Here is a 24,662-nt window from a genome sequence, read left to right on the forward strand (position 1 = left end):
ACCACAATGGGTTTAGGAACCTGCTTGCCGCATGAAGCAGATCACAGCTAGTGTCCACTTATAGCACAGAAGGTGATATACTTTGGTGACAGATGAAAACATGCCCCATTGTCATGCTCCTCTTCAGAGAGCTTTAAGCACTAACATCATGGCAAAGCACTAAAAGCACACTGAAGCTGTTTCACAGATGGGAAACCCAAGGAGGGCAGGTCACCATTTAGACAACTTCATCGCACTGGGATGTGAACACAAGGCACCTTCAGTTCTCAGACAGTTGTCCAACACTGTGTGGAACAAGCGCCTGGTGGTGTTTCTGGATCATGACCTTTAGCACGGTGTTCATTCAGCTACGTGGGAAACACTACCCTGGCTCAACACTTCCAGGTGTGGTTAATCCAGTCATAACCTACCTCCATATGAAGGGCTGGCCTCTGCTCATAAGTTCCTCAGGGAGATCCAGAGGGCCCTCTACTAGTCCACCCTTTGGGCTACTAGCCTCTAGTACTGCTATAGTCATTTTTCCCTCTGCAGAGAAAAATTTAAAATAAGGTATTTCTGTGGAAAAGTCTTTTCTCCAAAAGCAGGGGAAAGAAAGTGTTCAGAAACGTAACCTGGGAGGTAGCATGAGTGCTTCTGACAGTATTAAGACAAAGACACTCTAAACTACAAAGCCCTTATCTTCGTATCAGTACTCCTGCCAGAAACCATAAAGATTTACCTTTAACCAATATTTACAGTATGGGTAAGGATGTGTTTATTCTCTTATGTACCTGAACAGACACAAAGGAGAGAATAGCTTTGGAAACATCTCACAAGTATATTTATTAATCAGGAAAAATCTGTCTCAAAGTGTGACCTACTTCATACTTTAAATAGCATTTCATTACAATGCAGCTGCACAAGCCTCCATTCTCCCTGAATAGACGCTTCATATGCAGAAGAGAGACTTCAGCACAGTACTTATTTACATACGTAAGTTCCTGGATTTGTTTAGGTTTGAGGACAGTAGTTCAAGAACAGTTTGTTTGTCTTAATCATTTGAAAAGCTTCTTTCTTTTCTTTCTCCACTGTTTATTATCCACTTCAGTATCGTCAGGAGGATCTGGTATTACAAAGCCATCAGTCATTTTATAGTAGACTACTGTGGAATCTGACTCAACTATGGCCAAGGTAACTGACAGCGGGGTGTCGGGATCATCTTGGGGGAGAGATGCTTTCTTCAAAATTTCTCTTATCCTAGAAGAGGAAACAATCAGTTAGAAAGGAGTCCACAACCACCTAATGTCGGCACAAAGGTAGAAGTGCACCATTGCTATTTTTATTCAGCCTGTTTTTATTCTGCAAATTTGTTTCCACTAAGGAAAGTGTAATACCTGTTCTAATAAAAATCCAAAGTTGTGTAACAAGCAACTTGTAAAATCAAACAACAAAGAACCTTATAAAAACATATTCAGTTACATACATCTCTGATGGAAATGGTTCAACACATACTTCTAAGCTTTGCTTAGGTGTACGACTGTGCACATGCCTCGACGATCCTTCCAACTACCACAATCATAATGCCCTTGTTTTCATTAGATTAAAAAAAAAAAAAAGTTAATTGGATAACACACGGTGTTCAATTAGGTAACAAAATAATTAAGACTTGTTCCATTTGTAGAGCTAAGTCATCTAGTCTCTGTGCTACAGTTCTCTGCGCCAGACTGCGGAAGACCCAGGAACAGAAGCCAGGTTTCTCTACCTCCCCGTCTAGACTAGAAGCCACAAGACTAATGTCCTTCTTCAAGACAGTCAGCATAAATAATGTCTTCCTTAAAAATTCAAGAGAAAGTTATGCAATTTTCCCTGTTCAGCTTATTTTAAGAATAACATGCCAGTTGCTTTTCAGTTCAGAGCTGAGGACAACACTGATTCCTGGAGTCCTTGTATTCTGACTGTGGAGCAAGTACTGAAGGAGCCCAGTGCCCAGGGGCAGAACAGTAACACTCCCCATGGCAAGCGCTCTCCTTCATGTAAAGGTCAGGTGCAAGAGGGCTCATCTGGGATTGCCAGGACAGGTTACGCTCTGAGGAGGTCAGCTATGCAGTGGGAAAAGTCGCCCCTCGCTTCATGTGCCCCTGAGATCTCATTCACCAGAAAACATGCATTTCTGAAGCTGGGCACTGTAGTTGAAAATAAAGCTCTTTCTAAATGCATCAGCTTGCAAACTTCAATCATCACCGTCCTGCCAAACCTCTTTGATCCCTTAATAAAAGCTAAATCAAAAGCGGCAGAGAATAAGCAGCAGCCTGGAAAGCCTATGCTGTTAAGCCCGTGACCCTCTTAAGTATCCATCTGTGTTCTGAACTGTTCATAATTCAACTTGGCTAAATTCAGTAGTGCCTTTTCTTTTGCTTTCACTACTGGCCCATATATAATGCAAGGCAAGGCAATACAATATAGTTAGTCGTTTCATGCAACAGAGATACTAAGGTTGCAAAAAAGCGTATTCTGGTCCTCCTACCATCAGCACATTCCATAACAAGAGAACAAATAAGCAAAGAGACACTGTATTTGCCACTGGCAGAAGAGAGACACCTGCAAAAGACTCACATCTCAAGCAATGTGACATTAACTTCTCTGTTCCCTGCCACCTTGGCACTGCTTTGTCTGCATTTTCTTGGCAAGTGCCCCAGCCTCAGGGCTTTGCTGTGGGAACACTAACTGCACGGTGGGTATTTGGGACAGCGTAAATGCAAGCCTGCTTCCCAAAGCTGTAGGTACTGCATGGATGGGAGTGCTCTGCAACGAGAAAGAAACGCATCCCAGTGAGCAATGCCCCAAGTGCGGAGGGCCTTCCAGTGAAAGCACTACCTAGCAAGAGAGGTCATGTGCCTGCTGGAGTGGCACCAGGAAGCACCAAGCAAATCGCAGGTGTACAAGCAGGCACCAGGACTGCAGGAAGCAAGGACAAACAACTGAATGTCTAAGGCACAGCAGCGAAGCGCCGTACCTCTGTGCTGATGCTGGGCACCTTCTGCCCTTGTCACTTCCAGCCCCTCTTTAGGGGGACCTCCAGCACCACAAGGTCTTGCCATAGCTCTGGTGGGTGACGAGGGCCTGGGAAAGGATTCCAGATGTCCTTCCAGACATGCTATACATGCACAGAGCAAGAATCCACTTGTCACACCTTGGTAGCTTGTGTCTGGAGGAAGCTCTGAGTAAGTTCCCAATGATGAGGCCAGGCTACTGGCAGAGACCCAGTGAAGAAAAACATCCATGGCTTTTATGAAGCAGTGGATATTAATCTCTCTTCTTCTCCCAGAAATGTGAAACAGAAATAACAATAAAAAGCCAAATAAAAGGGCACACCTACCTGGGAGAGATATTTTGGGACCTAAAGAAACCAAACTTGTGTTGAGTCCTATTTGGAAGCAGATTCAGGCAGCAGCCTACATTCACCTCTCAGACAGGGCAAGAGCTCCTTCATATTTTTTTTTAGTAACTGTCACCGTTTCTCTTCCTAGTCTATTAGGGAGATGGACGTAACAGTGAGGCCTTAGATCTAGATTTCCCATCACTCATGATTTCTTCTTATACTGTCAAGCATAGACATCTGAACCTTTCTCTCTCCTCATTTAGCAGCTAAGACTTAGAAGATGCATCACAATCCCAGAAGCAGCTAGGTCCTGACAACAGGTTAATGACACTTCTTCACACCCCTGACTTACTTTTCAGGAGACTGAGTTTCAGGCTTTATGTAAAGAACACAAAGACATGCCATTGCCTCAGGATGATCTGCTAAAGCTGCTGTCCACAGAGCCCAATGCTTTCCACAGCACGTGGGGAATCACCATAAAGAATTACAACTGCAAATGCAAGATTCTTCTCTTCCCCCTGTTCTCAACACAGGCAGCTCCATAACAAGAGCTCTCATTCATGCATACCAGAACTAGCCATAATGCAATGCACCGCATCTGCAGATTAGTGAGAGGGTATCTTTTAAAAGAATAAGCTTCGGAATTCAGGAAGTCTGTACCAGACGCCTGTGTTTCCTCTCCTCCCCTGAAGGCATCACTGTTAGCCTCTGCATTCAGCATGTTCACAAAGCTGCTCTGCAGCAGCAGACATTTCAAAGGAGTTGGAAAACATCTGTGTTTGTGCTGATTTCACTGTACTTGCTACCTGCCACAAACAGAAAGAGGAAATATTGCAGGAAAGGTATAGGGTTTTTAATCCTTTTGATGTATCTAACACAGTCTATGACAAAAAAAAAAAAAAGGCAAGAAGTGTTCTTGGCCTTCTGACATTCAAAGGAATGCATGATTGACCTCTAAACAAGGCAAGAAGCCTTTATTTCAAGCGATACAGCCCTCTACGCTGCCCATCTCACACAACAGCTGCATTCAACGACTAAAATGAAGTCCTAAATGAGAAGCCCATATGTTAACACCTCCTCCCAACAGAGCTAGCTGACTTCATTTGCCAAGTTAATGGTTACAGATAAGCTCCTTAATGACCAGTATGTCTGCTACATCATGTAAGTGATGTCAGTTACAAAAGATTACTTTTGCTTAAGTAAAAGTGGATTTAATGTTTCTGAAAGTGTCAAGTATTAGAAGCCTCTGGAACAGGGGAATTCAATACATCCACCAGTCTTGACAACCTTCATTCACTAGCATCCTGACCAGCCTTTTCCTCATGAGTCACAACTGTGTTAGGATACATTCTGCAGATTGTTCCCACTGATATCAAGGGGTCCACAACGGCTCTGGTTTTGGTTCCCCTTTACAGGCCATGCTCCAACAGTATGAACCCCAGAGAAGCTGTGGTGTCAAGCATTTGGCATAGACTGGCTCTACCTGCTTCCTCCTTTTCAACACACATTCAGTCCACTCCACTGGCTACACATGAAGTTTTAAGCAGAATGTAGAGATTTAACACGAGAAAAGGTACAGCTGAGAAACAGTTAATTCTGTTCTAGTGTCTGAATAAAAGCTTGGCATGTTTTCAATACAGTCTCAAGCAAAGCCTATGTTGGAAGAACACACCATTTCACTTTGTCATCTCCTAACGGACATTGTACAACACAAAACTCAATCACCTTAGTACATGTTTGTCCACAGGCTCTGCCTTGTTCATCACCTCAGATCACCTCAGACTCGCTCAGCCTAGCTAGGATGATCAGGGGCAGTCAACCCTATACATATCGCCTTCTCAGGATTTATCCCAATGACTACCTGGTAAAAAATAAAAGGCATCTAGAGCCCCAAGACAGCTCATAGAACAATCAAGTGTGTGTGCTGCTGCACGCACAGTGGGAAGTCTATGAGTTAAAATATCCTGCAACCACTCCTTTCCATTCTCTTCCCCTCCTCATGAAGAAAAGCCACTGAATGTTAAAACAGGCAACACTGAAGCTTTAGGTTTCCCCTGCAAAAAGATACATCTCAAACAAAGGCACTGTGAAAGGCAAATAACATACATAAACTAGGGGAATACAGACACTACAACAAACACTGGAAAGTTGTATTTAAGTCCCATAAATAGAATATGGCTAAATATTTTAAAATATTTTTAATACATGTTTAATAAGAATATTTTAATATTCTTATTTTTAATAAGAATTCTCCTCTGTTGCAGATCATACAGTCTGAAGTTTTCAGAATCTCTAAAAAGTGATGGTATCTGAAAGTTTGTTGCAAGCTAGGATCTGCTCCCACCAAGAGAAACATGAGTAAGATGAAGCCCTCGGTTTCCACCTAGGAAGCAAAGTTAGATTCATCTCGCATTGCGGAAGACAAAAAGGATTTAATCTCAAACACTGAAGGAAATACTGTTATACAAAAGTAAAGCGCTGGCATTTCTAAAGCCCTTTGCATCAGAAAAAGGGCTTTAAAAAAGGTTTTCTAGATACCTACAAACTACAGTCAGCTGGGATTGCTTTCCTCTACCAAAGAATTAGTTGTTAAGAGCAGGTTTAACTTACTCAGTATCATGCAAGCACCACTGCAGCTAAGGTAACAGTACTATGAATGTCATCCGGTATCTGCCTTTACTGCTGCATTCAAACTAAACGGCAACAGCGAACTTACCTGGTCTTCTATTGCTATTGCAAATAATAGCTTAAAAACAAAACAAAAAATCCATACAAAAGAAAAGTGGGAAATTTTCCATCTTTCCCCCATCTTAATTTTTTATTAACAAAAGACTTTCATACTCAGTAGGCCTTCAACACACATCAGAAATCTGTACCATCCTTCCTAATGAACTGCTCCTAGCAAAACAGCATTGCCCCTTTTGCTCCAGAGAAACAAACAGGCATATGACCGATGAACTTCAGGCAACTGTAGCCTGAGGTTTCAACTGACTGCCCAAAACCCAAAAGAGAACAGAACTGTAAAGGAAAGATAATGTAGGCAGAAAGTTTTACATTGAACAAAAGAGTATTTCAGTGATATATCCCATGCAAGTACCTCCGAGAAGCAGCAGAAACACTGAAAACTCGAAGTACTTTTATGGAGGTTGCATAGTGCTCCATTCAGCTGAAATGGAACTATTGCCTTCCCTACCATAAAAGCCAAAGGCTTTCAATCTGCCCTTTATACTTGGATGAATAATTCATTGCAGGCTTGGCCAGCCCAAACAGCTCCCTCCCCTCCATGAAAGGCAGGGCTGGAGAGTAACACAAGTTGGTCTCTGTACCACTACACAGAGATCATTACTCTGTGCATTGGAGCGTGCCATTGTACCAGACTTGTTCAGATAGGCCCCATGACAAGAGAAGCAAGGCAGAGGAAACCTCCTGTAAAGCATGATACTTTGAATTTAGCCAGCACTACAAAAACAGCACAGCGCGGCTCACCATCAGGAACACTGCTCGAGACCTAGATGCCTGCCCTGCAGCTGGATTAACTTAGTGCCTTGAAATAAATGGGAAGAAGCATGTGGTGGTGGTGGGAGAAGGTATAAATGGATACCACTATTTCTTGGGATTTGTTTCCAAACTACAGAACACGGGATGCTAGAAGAAACTCATGTTTTTGTAATGGTAAAAACCCCAAAAAAAACAAAACCACAGAAAACACCACATGGCTCACCGGTCAGGAAAAGGAATTGAGACTCGTATAAAGTAATTTTTTCCATGGAAGTTTAAAAAGGAAACAAGACAATGCAAAAGGGAGAAATCAGAATTCAGCAAAGATATTCTACAAGATATAACAACTATAGGATGTTCAATCATAGTACTGCATAACCAATTCAGCTTTATGAGCCACATCAATCATTTTTAAACTATTAATAAAGAGTTTGCATTTAGAAGCCATTAATTACATTTTTAATGGTGATTTACCACATGAGCAAACTCAAATAATGCTTACAGCAGAAGAGCTACTGACAAAACAGTGAAGAGGGTGCAAGATAAGGAGCATGTCACACTTTCAGTGCATTTTAAATAACAGTGCTTCTTACTAGCAAAACCACTTCAGATTAGAGGAGGATCTATTTCATAAACTACAGATTTGGAAGAGGACACATCACTTCCAGTCCTCAGATTTTCTCCTAAGGATAGTTATCAGCTTTAGAATGAAACATTTATGTATTCTTTTTCCGAGATTAAGTTACCATTTTAACAAACTAACCCTTTCCCTCAGCCTAAACCAAACTTTGCACTCTCCATAACCTCATGCAACTTCATCCTTCATTTCCAACACTTGCATACAAAAACCAAAGAGGGCAGTGATGTATCACTCAATCTTTTGATTTATTTTTGGTTTATTAGTAATATTTTGCTTAGACAATGTTATTTGTCTAGGACAGACAGTGTGTAATTCCATTAGATCCGGCATCTAACTCCCTGGTCCTTGGAAGGATCAAGGCTTTCAACACTATCTAGAAAATCCAGCTGTCAACACTGTGAGCTCTCCGACACTTGCTGAGCTTAGTTTATGCAAGTCACTTCTGCCAGCTCTGAAGCAGGACTACCTATATTTAACTCCTTCAGCCCCTTTGGAGAGCCACAATTCTGGAACGTACTCCCAATCAGGTACTTGGTGTGCACTAAGGTGCCATCTGCAGTAACGAAGAGCAAGCACATCCCAGCCAACGGACCTACGAATTCCTCCTGCAAGTATGAATCACTGCTAAATTCCAAGGCACGTACACAGAAGCTTCTGCAAACCTCAGCCAGCTGTGTGTGGTTGAGAGAGTGGTCCAAGACAGACATTGTTACATCTCATTCTCCAGGTCACAGCAATCTTCATTCTAAGAGCATGCATACACAGCATAAAGCCACTTTCAGATTGTATGAGACTACCGTTTGTGTTGGTGGTCACTTTGCTCCAGACTCCATAATTTTGTGATTCAGTGAGTTACTGTGCAGCCTTACACTGGCAGCAGGGCAAGATGATCAGCTTCCATCAAGCTGTTTGTAAAGTAGACAGTGAGCTTAGTAAGCAGAACAGCTTTTGCCTTAAGCAGTTAACTGTCATGCATAAACCGGACATGATGAAATCTTCTAATAGGCTAAAAAACATCGAGCAAGTTACTTTTTTTTTTGTAGGGCACTCATATTTATAACTTGCTTAGATGTCTATCTAGTAATTTCCACAGCCGCTTTACTACAGCCTTGTAAGGACACACTTCTCTGAGTGTCAGCCAAGCGGGGATCTTCACGAGACACCTGGGAAGGCATAGCTTCGCTGAAGTGGCTTCAAGAAGAAAACCACCCCTGCAGCCCCTACCCAGGCCTTACTGGTTAAGCAAGGAAACGCTGCCCATAAATGCTGCCATTTGCTAGCTGCTTTCAGTTCGCACATTTCCAGGCCCAGCAATGAGGACAGAATGTTTTCACCTTCCCAATCCCCTCCAATGGCTTACTTTCAATGCTAGGTGAGGTGCATTCCTGTACTCATACCTCTTCCTCTACCTTTAGCAGGTAACACAAAAACCCAAAGCATTGCTTTGAACAAAACACCAAACCAGCTAAGTACAAAAGCTTTCCTGTCTACCTATGGCTTGGGAAGTCAAATGAGAAAATATCATTTAAGACATCAGATACCTAACAAGCCTCCTGCTATCAATAATCACAAAACCAAAATATTCACCATTGTAAGAACAAAGAGGCAGTAGTACTGTTTCCAACTCCTTCTATAGGATGCCTTTTTAATGGACTCCCTCTATGCTATGTAACTTTGAGCTACAGTTATTGTCTGTTTTTTGCCTACTGTTCCAGCAAAGGAGCCAAGGGGTTGATGCTGTCCTTTCTCTATGAAGACAGACCAGGCCCCTCTAATCAGCGGTGACCTGCTAACAAAATGCCAAGCGAGCACATATACATGCATGTTCAGTAACACAAATACAAGCATATACGATCTTCCTGCCTGACAACATCTATGGGTATCAAACACATACAGGCTTTAATGGACTCACCTGGCATTACAGACCAGAATTCAGCACATTTAGTGACAATACACTCTATGTAGTTGCTCTGTAGCAAAACCTAGTCACAAACTGTACTTTTAATCAATGTGATGCATTCACTCTTTGCTTCTCTAACACACATCCTTCCAGTAATGGATTCCATCCGCACTAGTGCCAGAAGCAGAGCAAACAGTACCACCACAGTACAAACAAGTTCAGAGGCTCCAAATGAAAAGCCCCAATGAAACAGTAAAAGATAGGACATACATGCAGTGCAATATCTCACTGCCATTAAAAGCCAATTAGAACATACTTGCTGGCATTGATCCAATGCCAGGAATCAAGATTTCCAACCTAGGTGGAAACCTACTACATTGAACAAGCACAACTCAGCACGTAGGAGTAATTTCTCAAAGATCCCATATCCTAATTTGCTGCCTTCTTTTCCCACCTAAAATTTAGTTTGAACTGTGAATAGCAGTGTGTCTCACACATACAGAGATCCGCTTTTGGTGGAAAGGCTGCATGATGCTCAGCATTTCATCCTGCAAGACCTCTCAGCAGCGTTTCTCTTCTTGTGGAGATCACACCATATTTTTCTAAGACCAAGCCTACAAGAGTAATTGACCAATATTTGCAAATAGAAGACTTTTTCAGCAAGTAGATAGTACTCAAATCCATCAGTATCTAGCAAGTCACTTTCTTCCCCATCACAAATAAACATGCTCTCAGGAAAACACACAGCAGAATTAGGATGGAAGTCTGTTTGCAAGAGATTGATCTGTCACTTCTAAAACCTAAAAAAAAAAAAAAAAAAAAAAGGCAAAACCCATACTGTATCCAAAACATCATTCCTAGAGCGCACACACACACACACACGTCTGCTAAGTGCAATTCATTAGCTACCTACTACTGTGTCAGGCTGCTGCCCACAGAGCAGGAGGAAACAGCAAACACTAGAAAGATCTGTAATGCCAGCCCTGAGCACACGCTCTTAGCAAGAGTAGGAACAGAAGAAATTGAAACATGTACTACCATATGATGCAGCTGAAATAGCTCAGGTCTTCAGACACCATAGGAAAGAATGGCAAACACCAGCAAGAGAAGGCAGACATTAGCAGAGAGTGAATCATACTGTGTGTTTGAGGCTGCTCTAAGGGCCAGTTAAAATATACCGTAAAACTACTGAACCGGAGTTTCTCTAGGCTGCAAATCTCTGTAATATTGCAAAGTCATAGCTGTGTGTCCTCTGCTTCAGAATTACTTAGTCTTGCATGTGTAAGGAAAGCACAGCTCAAGGGACAGTTACACATTAGACTCCAGATAAGTTAAGAGGAATTTCTGGTTGAAAGCAGACAAACTGTACTTTCAAAACAAAAAGCAAACCAAACAAACACAAAGGCTTACCCATAGATTTGAAATTTAAAAAAAAAAAAAGTTTATTCTTAGCCAGGTCCGAGAGGATTTCTTTCCTCTTAAGTACTTTGAAGCCCAGTGACACAAAAAAATACTGCTAGATTTCCCAGACTACAAAAAAGCAGCAGAAAATGTTCAAAACATAAGCTGTGAAGGTCTTGTATTTTAACCTTGTCTCTCAAACACATACTTTGATAGCCATTATTATCTCCTTAGAGCATATGCAACTTCTAAACAATATGAAGTGTTTATCAGTAGGAGGAGTCAGTTGCTGTGGGAAGCTGACATCAAAGGCATACCACTTTCAGAGAGGGAGAAGCAGAGACTGATGCAGCTTAGAAAATGAAAGAAATATCAACTTTGCATGTATGTTTGCAGCACCCAAAATAACTCTGCTCACAGGCTGCGATATTGCTTTCCTCTGATACTCCTTTGTTTCCTTCCCCTTCCCCTCTTGACCAAATCATCAGCAGCCTGGTAAATACATCTGTTCTTCATTTTATCTTATCAGTAATCCGAGCCAAACACTGACCACATCCTCACCTCTCATGGCTTAAGGAGATGTGCACAGGTACCGGCACCATCACTTGGAAACTGTCCTGTTCTCTTTCACGTGCGTGTAAACATACAAGTTGCAGTTCTGCTACTCCAACATGCTTCACTTCGTGCCAGTTTCTCACTGGGAAGGTTCATCATTGACGAGAAGGAACAGAACACAAGTTTTAATCATTCAAATATCAAATTTGGTACTTAACATCTTCGGTTCAGTTTTCCCTCCCTCTCCTCACAGGAGATTTCCCACGACAGACAATTATCCCTTTCAACTGTCAAGTTCCCCTTCTGTCAAACAATCCTGTTAAAAAACCCATGGGAGCAGTACTAGTCTGCTGACTGCAGAGCTACACTCCTTGATGGTGAACGTGGATCTGTCTGACAAAGCTTTGTTTCAAAAAGGCAAAAAGAAAACAAAAAACACTCTGGCACCTGCAGCATAAAACTGTAACCCAAATTTGAACTCTATCAGTACCCTAAACTGTGAAGGAGCAGGTGCTAAAAGCATGATTATTGATGATATACAGTTCTTCCCTTCTGCTTTAAGGGATAAGGCTTAAAGTTTTTGCTGCAGAACTACAGGAGCCTTCTCAAAGCCTATTAAGGCATTTTCTTGAGAGGTGTAACAATAACAGACACAGTGCTTTCTGGCCTGTAAAATCCCTCCCTTCCCTGACCTTGAGAACCACCAGCCTCCAAGAGAAACTGAAATATTTTTATTAGGCCGGCCGCCTGCCTACACACAGTCCCTTTTCAATAAAGCCAACTTGGAAGAATTGCAGGCAGAAGTTCATGTATCACATAACTCTGCTCCACTCTCAGAGGATGTCAGAAGACTACACTGCATTTGTCATAATTCTTGCCACCAGACTTCCAAATTCTCTTCTTTCCTATAGGAATCCTTGCCGCCCTTTCCTGAAAACAGCATCCTAATCAGGCCAACACACATCAGCTATTTGCTGAATGGTAATGAAACACTATCATTCACTAACTTTGACATTATTAATCTACAAATGAGGACTCTTATTACCAGCACAACCACTGAACTTGTAACTTCACCTTTCTATGTTCCTCTTCCTTCCCCTACTCTTTTGCTTTTTTTTTTTTCCATGCTGAGTCTCTTTGTCCTGGAATGTCTGTACCCGTAACTGCTGGACAAAATGGGCCCTCATCTTCGTAAAGGCTTCAAGTAGGCAAAGGACAGAAATCTTCAGCACCAAAATACCACCTGCTTCTTAGGGAACCATCACTGCATTAAGTTCCAAAAAGAAAACCAAGGACTTTGTAAGAGAGGTCCTACTAGTGCACAAATATCACGTAAAGGCAAATACGTTTGATGGGATGTCTATGCAGTTACCTCACTGAATTACCTTCTAAAAGGTCCAGGTATACCACAAACGCAGCATATACCTGAGCACTGTCAGATACATCAAGAGACATCATTTCTGTGAACTGAAACCCAAAAAGTAATGTTGGTGAAGGAAAGCAGAAGTCATATTAAGAATACACAGACCAAACACAGAATCTTCACAGCTACCTAAACCACTGAAGTCTGAAAACAGTTTTAAGGACCAACAGGCAATTAAAAAGCAGGACTTGCTTTCTGACAGTATCTTAAGAGCTCTTTTTTCCACATTCCCCCTACTTTGGTGCTTAAGAAAGCAAGCCAAATAAACAAATGAGGAATCACAACTATTTCTGGAACAGATCTAGCTTTGTGAAGAAGGGCTATGAATTTCACCTATTTTTGCTGCAGCACATCAACATAAGATGACGGCCAAATTAAATACCTCCACGGTTTCAGTACACTAAAAACTAAGCTGGAGTGAAAGTTTAAGACACTCGCGTTTCCCAGCCGCGATTTCAGCAGTTACAATCCCGCCCCTGCTCCAAGCGGCGCTCCCCACCAGCCCTCCCCACGGGCCGGCAGACGAGCCCTCCCAGCAGGCCCAATATAACGAAACACACTGTATTAAAATCTCCTCCTCCAGCCCCCCGCCTCGGCGCGGCGGGGGGCGCTCCCCCGGCCCCTCGGTGCACGTGATGACCTACGCGCGCCCCCGCCCCGAGATGGGGGGGGGGGGGAAGGGGCACGGGCGAGACAGCGGGACCCCCCCAGTGACTGAGGGCCCCCCGCCTCAGCGGGGTAGGCCCTAACGGCGGCCTCCACCCCCCCGCCCCTCAGCGCCCGGGCAATGAAGGGCCGCGGAGTCCCGCGCCCACGCCTACCGTGGGGTGAGTCGCCATCCAGTTGCCGCCAGCACCCCCCGCCCAGCCCCCCTGGCCCCTCGGCTCCCGCCCGCCCGCGGAGCTGCCCCCCGCCGGGCCGCAGCCCCCCTCCACCGGGCCGGCCGCCGGCTCCATGCGCTCCTCGGTGTTACGCGGCTTCGCTCCGGGCGGCGCCACGCAGCCGAGCGCTCCCCGGCAACTGCAGCGCCGCTCCCGTTCCGCCTCCACCCCGTTCCGGCCCGCCGCGCCAAGGCGATGCCTCCATGGCCAGGACCGCTGTATGAAGCCCTATTTACGGCCAGCATGAGATATATATATATATCTATATATATATACACACCTTGTCACGGTGGGTCCCTTCGCAATCCTGTTTTTCTAATTGCAAGTTCTCATTTCGCAAGGAGGCTTGGGGATTTCGAGTAGCCACCTCGAGCAGCAGCAGCAGCAGCAGCAGCAGCAGCAGCGGGAGGAGGTTAGCCCAGGAAGCAGGGCCAGAAGCTGCCCTGTCTATTGTAGAGACCCGGCAGGAGAGAGGAGGCCATGAAAGAGATACGGAGCTTGGAGAAGAGAAGTTTTAGGGGAACGAGGCAGGGTTTATAACCCAGGCACAAATTTCGGCCTCTTTGGGTTTAGAATATTTTAGAATGCTTCGTGTACAGTTTTCTGTAAAGTACCTCCATACTTAGTTTTTTTCTTTACTGCTCACAGGTGCCATACAGACACCCAAGGACTGTCTGGAGCTCCCTGGAGCCACACCTGGGAGCAGTGGCTTCGCCATCCCTGGTCAGCACGCGGCCAGTGGAGCAGCCAGCGAGGCCTTCCCAAGAAAGGTGGGCCCACAGAGCCCTGTGGTGGGCAGGAAACCTGGGGAGCTGGGGTAAACGGGCGAGAGGCAGGCAGCAAGGGGAAAGCAGCGATGCCCATATCGCTGGAGGGCATCTTTGTAAAAGATGGAAGATTTTAACTTTGGGGAAAATAATCGTGGGGAGAATAAACCACAGATGAACGTAACAAAACCTAATCTGAGTGAAAGTCCCCTTGAAAAGAGAGAGAAATGCTTGGAGAGAAAGTATGAAGGGGGAAAAAGAGTAAAACGGAAACAAAAGCAAAGAATATGTTATTAATGTATGGTGTCCAAAGCTTTTATAGACTGGTTAACAGATTTAGATTCAAGGTATTGTTACTAAAAGCATCTCAGACTGCTTTACTTAGGAATATCTCTGACTTCCAGTATGAGTGCAGTTTGCTTAATGCAAAGTGTCCCAGGTCCGGCTTACTAGCTCCATCTGTCTTGGCACCTCTTTTGATAAATTTTGAACACTGCCTTAAATGAAGTCAGGCCTGTCTCTTACAGCATTTTGAATAGCTTCAAGCTGCTGTCCATGCACAAAAAAAGATGCATGCTGTTTTTAAGAGATATACAGAGCATATTGTAACATCAGAAGAGAGACTGCAAAGCCCACGCTTCTCCACTGTGCTTGTTCTTGATCAGGCTACACCAAGAAAAATCTGGCTGACATTGGAACTGCCAAACAGCTACACTGATTAGAGGAAATACCAAGTATGATCTTGAGATGATGGGATTGATGCAGGGCCTAGTGAAAAATGAACAGTGTTTTCTTTAACTTATGTTGTTTATAGGCTTAATGATTATTATATAATAAAGCATCAATGGAAATTACTCTATATGTATTGAGTACATAAATTGGTGTGTGGTTTGTAGACGCAGGAAGTCATATTGAGGCTAATGTTCTTCAAGAAATTTTGAGGAGGTTGGCTGTTTAAAAAGCATTGGTTTAGTCAGCATTTCAATTCCCTGGGCACAAAATTTAAAAAAAAAAAAAAAAAAAAAAAATCCAATCTCTTGAGACTTTCATGGAAGAGTTGGCAACAGCGGTTCACTTGGCTGCTGGGGTAAGAATTAGATGGATTTGAGTCCTCGGAGGTGAAGAAGCAAATGAAAGGAAATAGGCTCATCTATAGATTCTTGTAGGTCCATATGTATGATATGCTTTATCAGAAAGATAAAGAAAGATAAAGCATATCCATACTGCATAAGAAACAAGTCTAAATTAGAAGAAAGCTGCCTCTGAGAGAATTTGTCACCTGCCAAACTGAGGGAGTTCTCACAGCTGGACTGTTCTTGTCTGGTGTTCATATGTAGAGGAGGCTGAAACAGACGGCCTAAATTATTTCTGTGGGATTTAACGTCTGCAAAAAGTTGTTTCTTCCTCAAAGCTAGACTATTTCACCACAGGATGGTTAACTGTCCTGTCACAGCAGGATTGGGTCTTGGCTTAAAGAAAATACAGATATAATGATGTAATTTGGACCACTAATAAAGAAGTCAAAAAATGCATACAGATTTCTTTGTACGTGCACATAAAGATATGTGCATTTATAGATGTAAGAATGGCATGAATTGTAAAGGTAACTGTTGACCTGAACTTTCCAAGCTTTTTCACCTGTGCTGTGCGTCTAGGAGTAAGAAATAAAGCTGGGTTGACTCCTTTCTCTCATGCATGAAGAAATATCTCATGTTTCAAGCATCTTACCTCTCTCTGGGGCAAGGGCAGACTTTTTCTTTTGTGTACCAATATGAGGCAGCCAGCAAAGTGAGTTGTGTGAGTGAGAGGGAAGTCATTCTGAAGAGAAAATTACTGTTCGTGGGACACTGCTGGAGGCATTACATTTGCCCCCAGTAAACCATTATGGTTCTGATGCTGTTCACAAAACAAAAAGAAGGGAGTAGTCTGAAAAGAGCTGAAGTCACTTTAGAGTTCACTTAAGACATCAAGAGCTGCACAAGCTAAAAAGCACACTCAACCTTCTGTGAACATGCTGGCTGCAATAACGCGTAACTGGATTGTACCTTTATGCTTTGCTTTGCACATAGGACAAAGCCTTGACTTTGCAGTCTTTGCCTCCCAGGTCTTCCTTTGTTTCTGGGGGGAAATAATCTCTGCTTGGCCCTGACCCAGCGCTAATTTGGCTGGCTCTGGGCTACTGGGGAAGACTGAGCATGCATTCCCTCACGTGAGAAGGGAGTGCTTGGTACACAGCCCATGTTGTTGCACCTGCATCCACAGAGGAGGCATGGCAAAGAGGAGTTACAAGGGGTGCGTATTTCTCCTGAAGCTGCCACATAGCCTCTAAAAATGGGATTGTGACCCATCTTGAACATCCAGTGGATGGCTGCCAGGCCTCCATATCAAGCATAATTCAGTAGCGTTAGTCCCCATCCTCCAAATGAGAGTGGTCCCGTGGGTGACAGCAGCATTATGTGCATGTGGATTCAGCTGGCTCCTGCAAAACTCTAATCACTTCATTCAGACTACAACACTGCTCCTTCTATTTGGTTAATGAATCCAAGCATAAAAGCAACATGTGGCAAACTAACCATGAAAGAAAAGCCTCATTAATGTATCATTCTAGAAGGACAATTATAAAGGTGTTATGAAGGGCAAACAGGAGGAATATATTTTCATTAATTTTTCAGGAAGATGCTTACAAACTGCTGAAGCTTTTCAAATTTTAGTGCAGATGATTTGACCTCTGGAGATTCTTTATTGAAGTTTACTGTTTTCCTAGGACGTTTGTCTTTGCGTTAGGTTTTTTTTTTTTGTCATCTGATTAGGAAACTGAGAGAATATAATTTGGTGTGGGTGATAAATTACGTTCTACAAACAAAGAACACTGCAGACAAGAATTACATATGTATATCATAGAATCATCAGAGTCATAGAATGGTTTGGGCTGGAAGGGACCTCAAAGATAATCTAGCTCCAACCCCCCTTCAATAGCAGGGACACCTTCCACTAGACCAGGTTGCTCAAGACTCCATCCAACCTGCTCTTGAACACGTCCAGGGATGGAGCATCCACAACTTCCTTCGGCAACCTGTTCCGGTGTCTCACCACCCTCAGGGTGAAGAACTTCTTCCTTGTATCTAGTCTAAACCTGCCCTCTCCCAGCTTCCAATCATAACCCCTCGTCCTATCACTGCAGGCCCTTGTAAAAAGTCCCTCCCCAGCCTTCTTGTGGGCCGCCTTCAGGTACTGGAAGGCTGCTAGAAGGTCTCCCTGGAGCCTTCTCTTTTCCAGGCTGAACAACCCCAATTCCCTCAGCCTGTCCTCCCAGGAAAGGTGTTCCAACCCTCTGACCATCTTGGTAGCCCTCCTCTGGACTCCCTCCAACAGCTCCATGTCGTTCTTGTTTTGGGGGCTCCAGAGCTGGACGCAGCACTGCAGGTGGGGTCTGTCTCACAAGGGCAGAGCAGAGGGGCAGAATGACCTCCCTCGACCTGCTGTCCACACTTCTCTTGATGCAGCCCAGGATGCAATTTGCTTTCTGGGCTGCATCATATATATATATATATATATACATGTATATGCTACCTGGGCTGCAAACAATTCACAATAAGATTATAGATAATTAGTAAACAATTGTTTGCTTGCTAAATGTTTCCTCCTGTTTGAGTCTTGCAAGCACAGACAACAGTGCTGCCTGCTTTAAGTGTATCTGTTTATGTTGGAGGAACTACCTACCCACAGCAAAAACCAGAAACGCTGTGATGGGGCCCTTAGAGTTAATTAGAGATTTCAGCTTGAAAAGGGTTTAACATGCCCAAATCGTATTAACTTCTAAGAGAGCTGTGATTACTATGCCCCTTTTAGGATCACGACCCAATAATTTTAATTGCTGTAACATGTTTAATTTATTTTGTTGTTAAATTGTCGTCAGTCCATTCATGGGAACGTTTCTGTGGCGGGTAAGCCAATGAAATACAGGGAGGATCTTCATCTTCCAGCCACGTTCCAGCTGGGGCAACTGCACTCTGTGCATCCCTGCTGCAGCGTGGGATGGGTGCTCCGTGTGAGGCTGCTTCGCGCTGCCATCCCAGGGGTGTTTGCAAAATGCTTTTTGGCATAAAAGCATAAAGTAACCTGCATTCCTGAACGGGCGGGAAGGATGAGGGTGAGATCTTCACGTTAGCAGCAAACTAAGCGACGTTTGCGTTAGCAGCAGCAGCACCTGGAGGGTTGGCTGTGACGGGAACAGCCAAAGGGCTCTTTGAAATCTAAACCTCGGCTGACAAATGTAGGGTTTGTAACATTTACCGGGACCAAACTCACGCAGGTGTGCACAGGCTGTGCTAACTGGAGCCTTCCAGGGAGTGAGAGGCTCCCACCGGGTCACCCCAGCGGCGATGCGCTTGCCGCCCCAGCGCTCCGGACAGCGCGGGGTCGCGCCCTCGCCCTCGCCCGGCAGCCTGCTGGGGGCAGGGCCGGGCCGGAGGAGGTGCGCCGAGCCGTGCTGCCCACAAAGGCCGGGTTGGGGGGCGCTGGGCTGGGCGGGCTGGCGGCGGCGCTGCTCCTCCTTCTCCTCCCCGCGGCGCCGGGCGCGCTGCAGCGGCCGCCCCGCACTGCCGGCGCGGCTCCCCGCGGCCGCCCCGCGCCCATCATGGCTGCGTGCGCCGGGCCCTGCGCCCCCCGTCCCCCCTTCTTCCTCATCCTCATCTTCCTCCTCCTCCTGCTGCTGGGTGGCTGCGGGGCCAGCCTGCCCCCGGAGCCGCCGCCGCCGCCGTCACCGCCGAGCCCGGAGCCCCAGCCCCTGCCCGAGTCGGCTCTGCAGAAGCCCACCGTGCTCCTGGCCATCATCGCCCGCAACGCGGCGCACACGCTGCCCCACGTCCTCGGCTGCATCGAGAGGCTGCACTACCCCAAGAGCAGGATCGCCCTCTGGTACGGGGCGGGGGGTGCGCGCGATGCGAGGAGGCGGCGGGGACCCCGGCGCGGGGGCTGTGGCCTGTCCGTGCGGCCCCTCCGCCCCCAGGGCGCGAGCAGGATCCCGGCTGCCCCAGCCCTCGGTTTCCAGCCTGTCTGTGCGTGGCGGGGGGTGCTCCGGATCCCGGCGGGGAGAGGGGGGTTTGAGGGGAGCTGGCAGCGTGGCCGTGCCCGGGAAGGGGGATGTCGCCGCTTCTCGGCCGCCCCGCGCTCTCTGGCGGGAGCGGAGGGCCGCCCTGCCTCCGTGCAGCACAGGTAGCCGGGGCTCGGGCACCTCTGCCCGGCCGAGCCGGGGGAGGGGCACGGAGAGGAAGCAGCGGCGAACCCAGGGCGCAGCTCCCACCGTTGGAGCCGAAGGGCCGGCGTTTGGCACGTTGGGCAGGAGCTCGCCCGGCGGGCGAGGGACGCAGGTCCGTCCCCCCGACGGCGGCCTCGCCGCCCGCGCGTTCGGGGCCGCGGTCCCACGGCCCTCGGAGGAGCGAGTGGGCTTTGCGGTAGCGGCGGGCGGTGCGGTCGGGAGGTGAATGCTTCGAGAGGAGCTGGCCTGAAGCCTGGGAATACTCACCGCCTGAGCGTTTGTCCAAGTCCACAGACACGAAGGAAGTCGTGGCTTGGTAGGGAGAGCCGGGGTGGGAGCGTGGCGTTTCTCTCCCCGGCTACTAAATACCGGGCTTTGTGGGGAGATGGCCAGGGTTTGCCAGGGCTGGAGAGCAGGCGTGCCGAGTAGGTGCTGATGGGCATTGAAAAGGAGCATTGTTGCAAGGCCGTGGTCTGAACGATGGATTCAAAGATGTATTCAGAAATCACAGCATGGGGGCAGCTGTGGCAATCAAATGTGTGTAGGGATGGAGGAATTAGACCAATTTGGGAACTGGTCAATCTGCCGTGATTTGTAAGGGTAAAAAGAAAAAAAAAAAATCTTTCAACCTAACACATGTTGGGAGGAACAGGAATTGCTTGGAAGGACCCAAAACAGATTTTAAGTGTGGTAATCATGTAAAACAAGAAATGGTGCAATTCAAACAATTCAGCAGGAATTTTGCTGGTTTTGATTTCATCTTAGCAGATGTGTGTAAGGGTAGGTATTATCAGACCCTACATATGGACTGTGATTCAGGTAGGCTTCATGTTTATAAAACATAGTGGGAGTTATAAGTGCAGACCTGATCATCAAAGCGGGGTGGATCCTGAAATGCCTCTCGCTGTAGAAGTGCAGAATAAGTTTGGGGTTTTTTTGAAGTCCTGCAGAGCATTGGTTGGCTCTACAACTTTTTTAGTATGTTGCTTGCATTATCCTTACTTTACTTAAGGTCTCTGCAGTATTGTGCAAAAGTATTTGTGGGGACTGTTCATGAAATAACAGTGTAAGATACAATATGCTGAGATTCTTATAAGAACATCGCTCCATTTTTAAGAGGATTGCGTGCAGACGCAAGGCACGTTTAAACTGGAAAATCTGCTGTTAAAAACGTCAAGCTTTATGAGAATGACTAAAATGTCATGGCAACTGAAAAGGAAGTTCTGTAGATGCTCTGAGTTGCCACAGAGATCGAGCAGTACCTGTAGGGTGGCAGCAGTTTCATGGAGAGGTTTAGTCGTGCTTGCTTCAGCTCCTCAAAAGAACTTGAGCTTTTTCAGAGCTGGAGAAGTTCAGGCCACGAAGTACCCACCAAGAGGAAGCTCGCATATGGTATCTGTTGAGTCTGTTGAGAACGTATGAAACAATACAGTCCATTTCTGGAAGGTTCTCGCATTTCAGACTTGTGCCCGACAGAATTCTGCAACAGGTAAATTCCAGGATTTACCTGTGTCCCTGTTCCATTGCATTACTGAGATAGCTTGGTGTTAGGGGCAGTGAAGTGGTGGTTGCCAAGGAGTTGCATTCCTTCATTGTCACTTATATTCTACTTCAGAATTTTCTTGAGTAACTCAGCATTTTAAAATGCCCAAATGTAGGTCTTGAGAATGAAAATTAAAATTATATCTCTTAAACTTCCGTATGCTCTCTGTATTGCTCAGGGCAGTGGATTCCTCAGGCAGATTTCTAGGGTTGAAGTTTTATGAGTGACAGTAGAGATGGGTTAAGAGACGATAAATGAGTTTGAAGTAGACACTGAATTTTCTTTTCATAGCTTGTATTAATTAATCTCAATCTTTGTTAGCCTGATACTGAGCAAAAGACGTGTGATGGACAGTCTTGTACTACCTTCTTCCCTTTGGTCTTAATTCTTCAGTTGCTGTAGCCATGAGCAACCTCGGAAGGACTTGCTGGCTACTAATGAATCGAGCAGACCATTTGATCTGAGGCCAACTGGCATGTTGTGACCCGTGTCCTTTCATTTAAGTGCTTCCTTCCTTTCTTCCTCCACCCTCCCAAGAATCAGGAAGCTGCATCCAAACTGCCTCCTGGGGATGGTCCCTGGTCTCTATTAACCCCAGCCATCCTTGTCTCAGAGAGTACCAGTGGGCATAGGCCAGATCATCCCAGGATTGTACTAATGACTTAATGGTGGGAATTCCTGTGAAACAGTGCTCAGGTCTTTGTCCTGGCCCTGCTTAGCTTGCTGGGATAGACTTGGCCGTAGGTAGTCTGTCTGTGAGCCTTTGGTGCTGGCCACTAAGGTGGGCACGGCAAAGACTCCTCACCTCAGCAGCAGAACCTTCTCTCTCTGCTTTTCAGGCTGGTGCTTGTGTAGCTGCGGAAGAGTAATGCTGGAGGTGACAGTTGTCCTTTTTCACGAAGAAGGAAGGAGTCACTGCCCTCCCCTCAGGTGCTTGCAGAAAGCCTAGAGTGTTTGGCTCAAAAATACCTGACACTGTGAGCAGGCTAGTGCCCAGCAACAGTAGAGAGTCTTGAGAAAACATGGCTGTTGGACCCAAGTCAATCTATTTTTTTAGCTATGGAATGTTCTTCTAATACACTACTTGTGTGGCTGCGCTTGGCATGTTTACTGAGGTGGGCTGAGCTTTTCTCAGGGCTGTGTCAGTGACGCTATGCTGTGAACCCAGCCTAGCTGAGTTAGGAGACTTGAGCACGTTAGGAAAACTTCCTGCATTGTTTGTGTTGGTGTTGGAGAACTGCAAAGGGAGGGAAAAATTCTTCTTTATCTTGGACAAAAATGACCCAGAAGTTACGTAGTCAGCATGCCCCAACCCTCTTTTGGGGGTTTAGGGTTGTTTTTCTTGTTTCTCAGTGGTGCTGACCCTGTTTATTTGAGATCCATTCAATTATAGGTAAGGAGCGTTTGTTTGTCAGGTTCATCTTGGCTGTAATGGGTAAAGTAAAAGCATAGGTATTGAGCAGTTTATCACCCTGGTTTACATTTTCCTTAGCCTTGGATTAAGTGACAGTATAGCAAAGAAAGTGGTCTGTAATTTCATCTCTTTAAATACCTGCTAGGTCGTAGTTGTGGGTCATCTCCGCTCTCATCTTTTACTAACCTGGGAATTAAGTGCCTGCATAAATGGGTTGGTACTTGAAAGCAGTAATTAGGTGGTTCTGTATTTGAAAATCTGTCCCTGCTTTGCAGATTAGAGTATGCTTATATTTCAGAAATAAGGTGAGATTGGTAGAAAGCTGGAATAAGTCCTAGGTGAGAGATCAGTGGATATACTGTAACACTGGCTCTAGTGAGTGAGTGGTTTGAACTTAAAAAGAACTAGTTGTAGCTGAAAATAGAAGCTGATGAGATCAGTATAATAATTAACTTTCATAATAATGTATTATTAGTCTAGAACTAGCTGATGATGCTCTGAGCATTTTCTTATTCTTCAACAGTTTACTTTTCAAATGTGACAAATTCTACATAGAGGACAATTTCCGGTAAGATGCAGAGATCATTTGAAACTTTAATGGGTGTTATTACTCACTGGGAAGTGTTGGCTTTCAAATGCACTGTGTTTTCCTTGTTTCCATTTGTGCAACAAGGTCACTTTAACCTTCATGGTCAGTATTAATCACTTAGGAATGGTGAAGTTCCAGCCTGCTGGCTTTTCCTCTGTTGCTTCTGTCCATTGGTGTTTTGCATCTATTTGAAATTTGCTCACCAGTGCTGTGACTTCTGCATGAAAATATTAAAACTTAAGTTTTAGAAATTAAATTGACTTTTCACTTGGCTTGTCGTTTAAACCTGTGGGATTCAGTTCCCCACTCATATTTGTAGATATTTTAAATTTATTTATTATATAGCTTTAATAACATACTCATAGACTAAGTGGGGCTAAGAGTAAGATGGGACTTTCACAGCCTTGGAGATATGCTTACAGTGATGTTCCTGTTGTGCAAGGTGTTGCATAGAGTATTTCTTCCAAAGAACTTGCATTTAGATGACTACATCAAAAGAAAGAATGGGAGTAAAATATTTCCATTTTCTAGCTGGGGAAGTTGGGAGAGAAAGGTTAAGTAACCTACACAAGATTCTTGAATTTATTAAGACCGGAGATAGCATTCATAACTGACATTTCTTGATTCTTATTGAGGTCACTTTTACACTAAAGTGCAGTAAATTTACGTAAGAAATGGAAAACTGAGGAAGGCTAAAGAAATGATCCCATCCCAATAGCCGCAATAAATATAAATAAATTTTTTTTTGGCCTTTGGGTCTGTCTCCCTCATCTAAGTCTTGGCAAACTTGAGCAAATGGCATCATGAAACTGTTCAGTAGAAATGTTTGAAGAGAAGCCGAAAATTACTGCTGTGCCCCATCGAGGTCCGCATGGCAAGACTTAAACTGCTTTTCAGCTAAAACCTTTGCAGTTCTGCAGAGAAACGTTAGAAGAAGCATCAGCTATGTGATGGCAATTTTCTGGGTAGCAGTAGTTTCTTTATTTTTCCTACTGTGCTCACAAATTGCTGGGTTCTGATGCCTTTTTGAGGTCATTAAAGAGCATCTTGCCTCACGCTTTATATTAGATCGAGTAGACATGAATGTGAATATTGGGATCTTTCATAAAATTAATAAGTAGCCCTGCAGAGGTGAGGGGATTATACTGCAAAAATGACATCTTGAAATGTATAGGAATCCTGTAAGACTGGTGAATATAATACATCGTGTGTGTTTTGGTTTTTGGTCTAAATCCTGCATGCTGTGTATCTTTGAATACCCCCCTCAGGGGTCGGTACTGGGAGCAGTACTATTCAATATATTCATCAATGACCTGGATGAGGGAACAGAGTGCACTGTCAGCAAGTTTGCTGGTGACATAAAACTAGGAGGAGCGGCTGACACACCAGAAGGCTGTGCTGCCATTCAGAGAGATCTGGACAGGCTGGAGAGCTGG

The 24,662-nt window shown here is 45.0% G+C and overlaps 2 protein-coding genes across 2 annotated transcripts in view; one reads left to right on the forward strand and one right to left on the reverse strand.

Moving 5' to 3' along the window:
• Positions 1-797: 797 nt before the first annotated feature.
• On the reverse strand, positions 798-13,731 carry TSEN15 (tRNA splicing endonuclease subunit 15). The gene is made up of 4 exons (XM_086462710.1): positions 13,597-13,731; positions 12,738-12,819; positions 11,359-11,494; positions 798-1,236 (listed from the first exon to the last, which is right to left on the reverse strand). The coding sequence occupies exons 1-4, from the start codon at positions 13,729-13,731 to the stop codon at positions 1,035-1,037; spliced, it is 555 nt and encodes a 184-aa protein (XP_086318836.1). The 3' UTR covers positions 798-1,034.
• A 5,328-nt stretch (positions 13,732-19,059) lies between these two features.
• Positions 19,060-24,662, forward strand: part of COLGALT2 (collagen beta(1-O)galactosyltransferase 2) — a 58,289-nt gene continuing 52,686 nt past the window's right edge. The window contains exon 1 of the mRNA XM_086462435.1: positions 19,060-19,340. Coding sequence (XP_086318561.1) covers positions 19,060-19,340 — 281 coding nt within the window. The remainder of the gene's footprint in view (positions 19,341-24,662) is intronic.

This window comes from Leptosomus discolor, chromosome 3, assembly GCF_034619465.1.
Source record: "Leptosomus discolor isolate bLepDis1 chromosome 3, bLepDis1.hap2, whole genome shotgun sequence".
In the NCBI taxonomy this organism is placed as follows: domain Eukaryota; kingdom Metazoa; phylum Chordata; class Aves; order Leptosomiformes; family Leptosomidae; genus Leptosomus; species Leptosomus discolor.

What these genes read in the sequence shown, in the direction of transcription:
- TSEN15 (XM_086462710.1), bottom strand. Translation starts at nt 13,731, where the DNA reads ATGGAGCCGGCGGCCGGCCCGGTGGAGGGGGGCTGCGGCCCGGCGGGG. An exon ending in GGATGGCGACTCACCCCACG is followed by an intron (nt 12,820 to 13,596) that starts GTAGGCGTGGGC and finishes TTTGGGTTTCAG; the next exon opens with TTCACAGAAATGATGTCTCT. An exon ending in ATACCTGGACCTTTTAGAAG is followed by an intron (nt 11,495 to 12,737) that starts GTAATTCAGTGA and finishes GAACCTTCCCAG; the next exon opens with TGAGAAACTGGCACGAAGTG.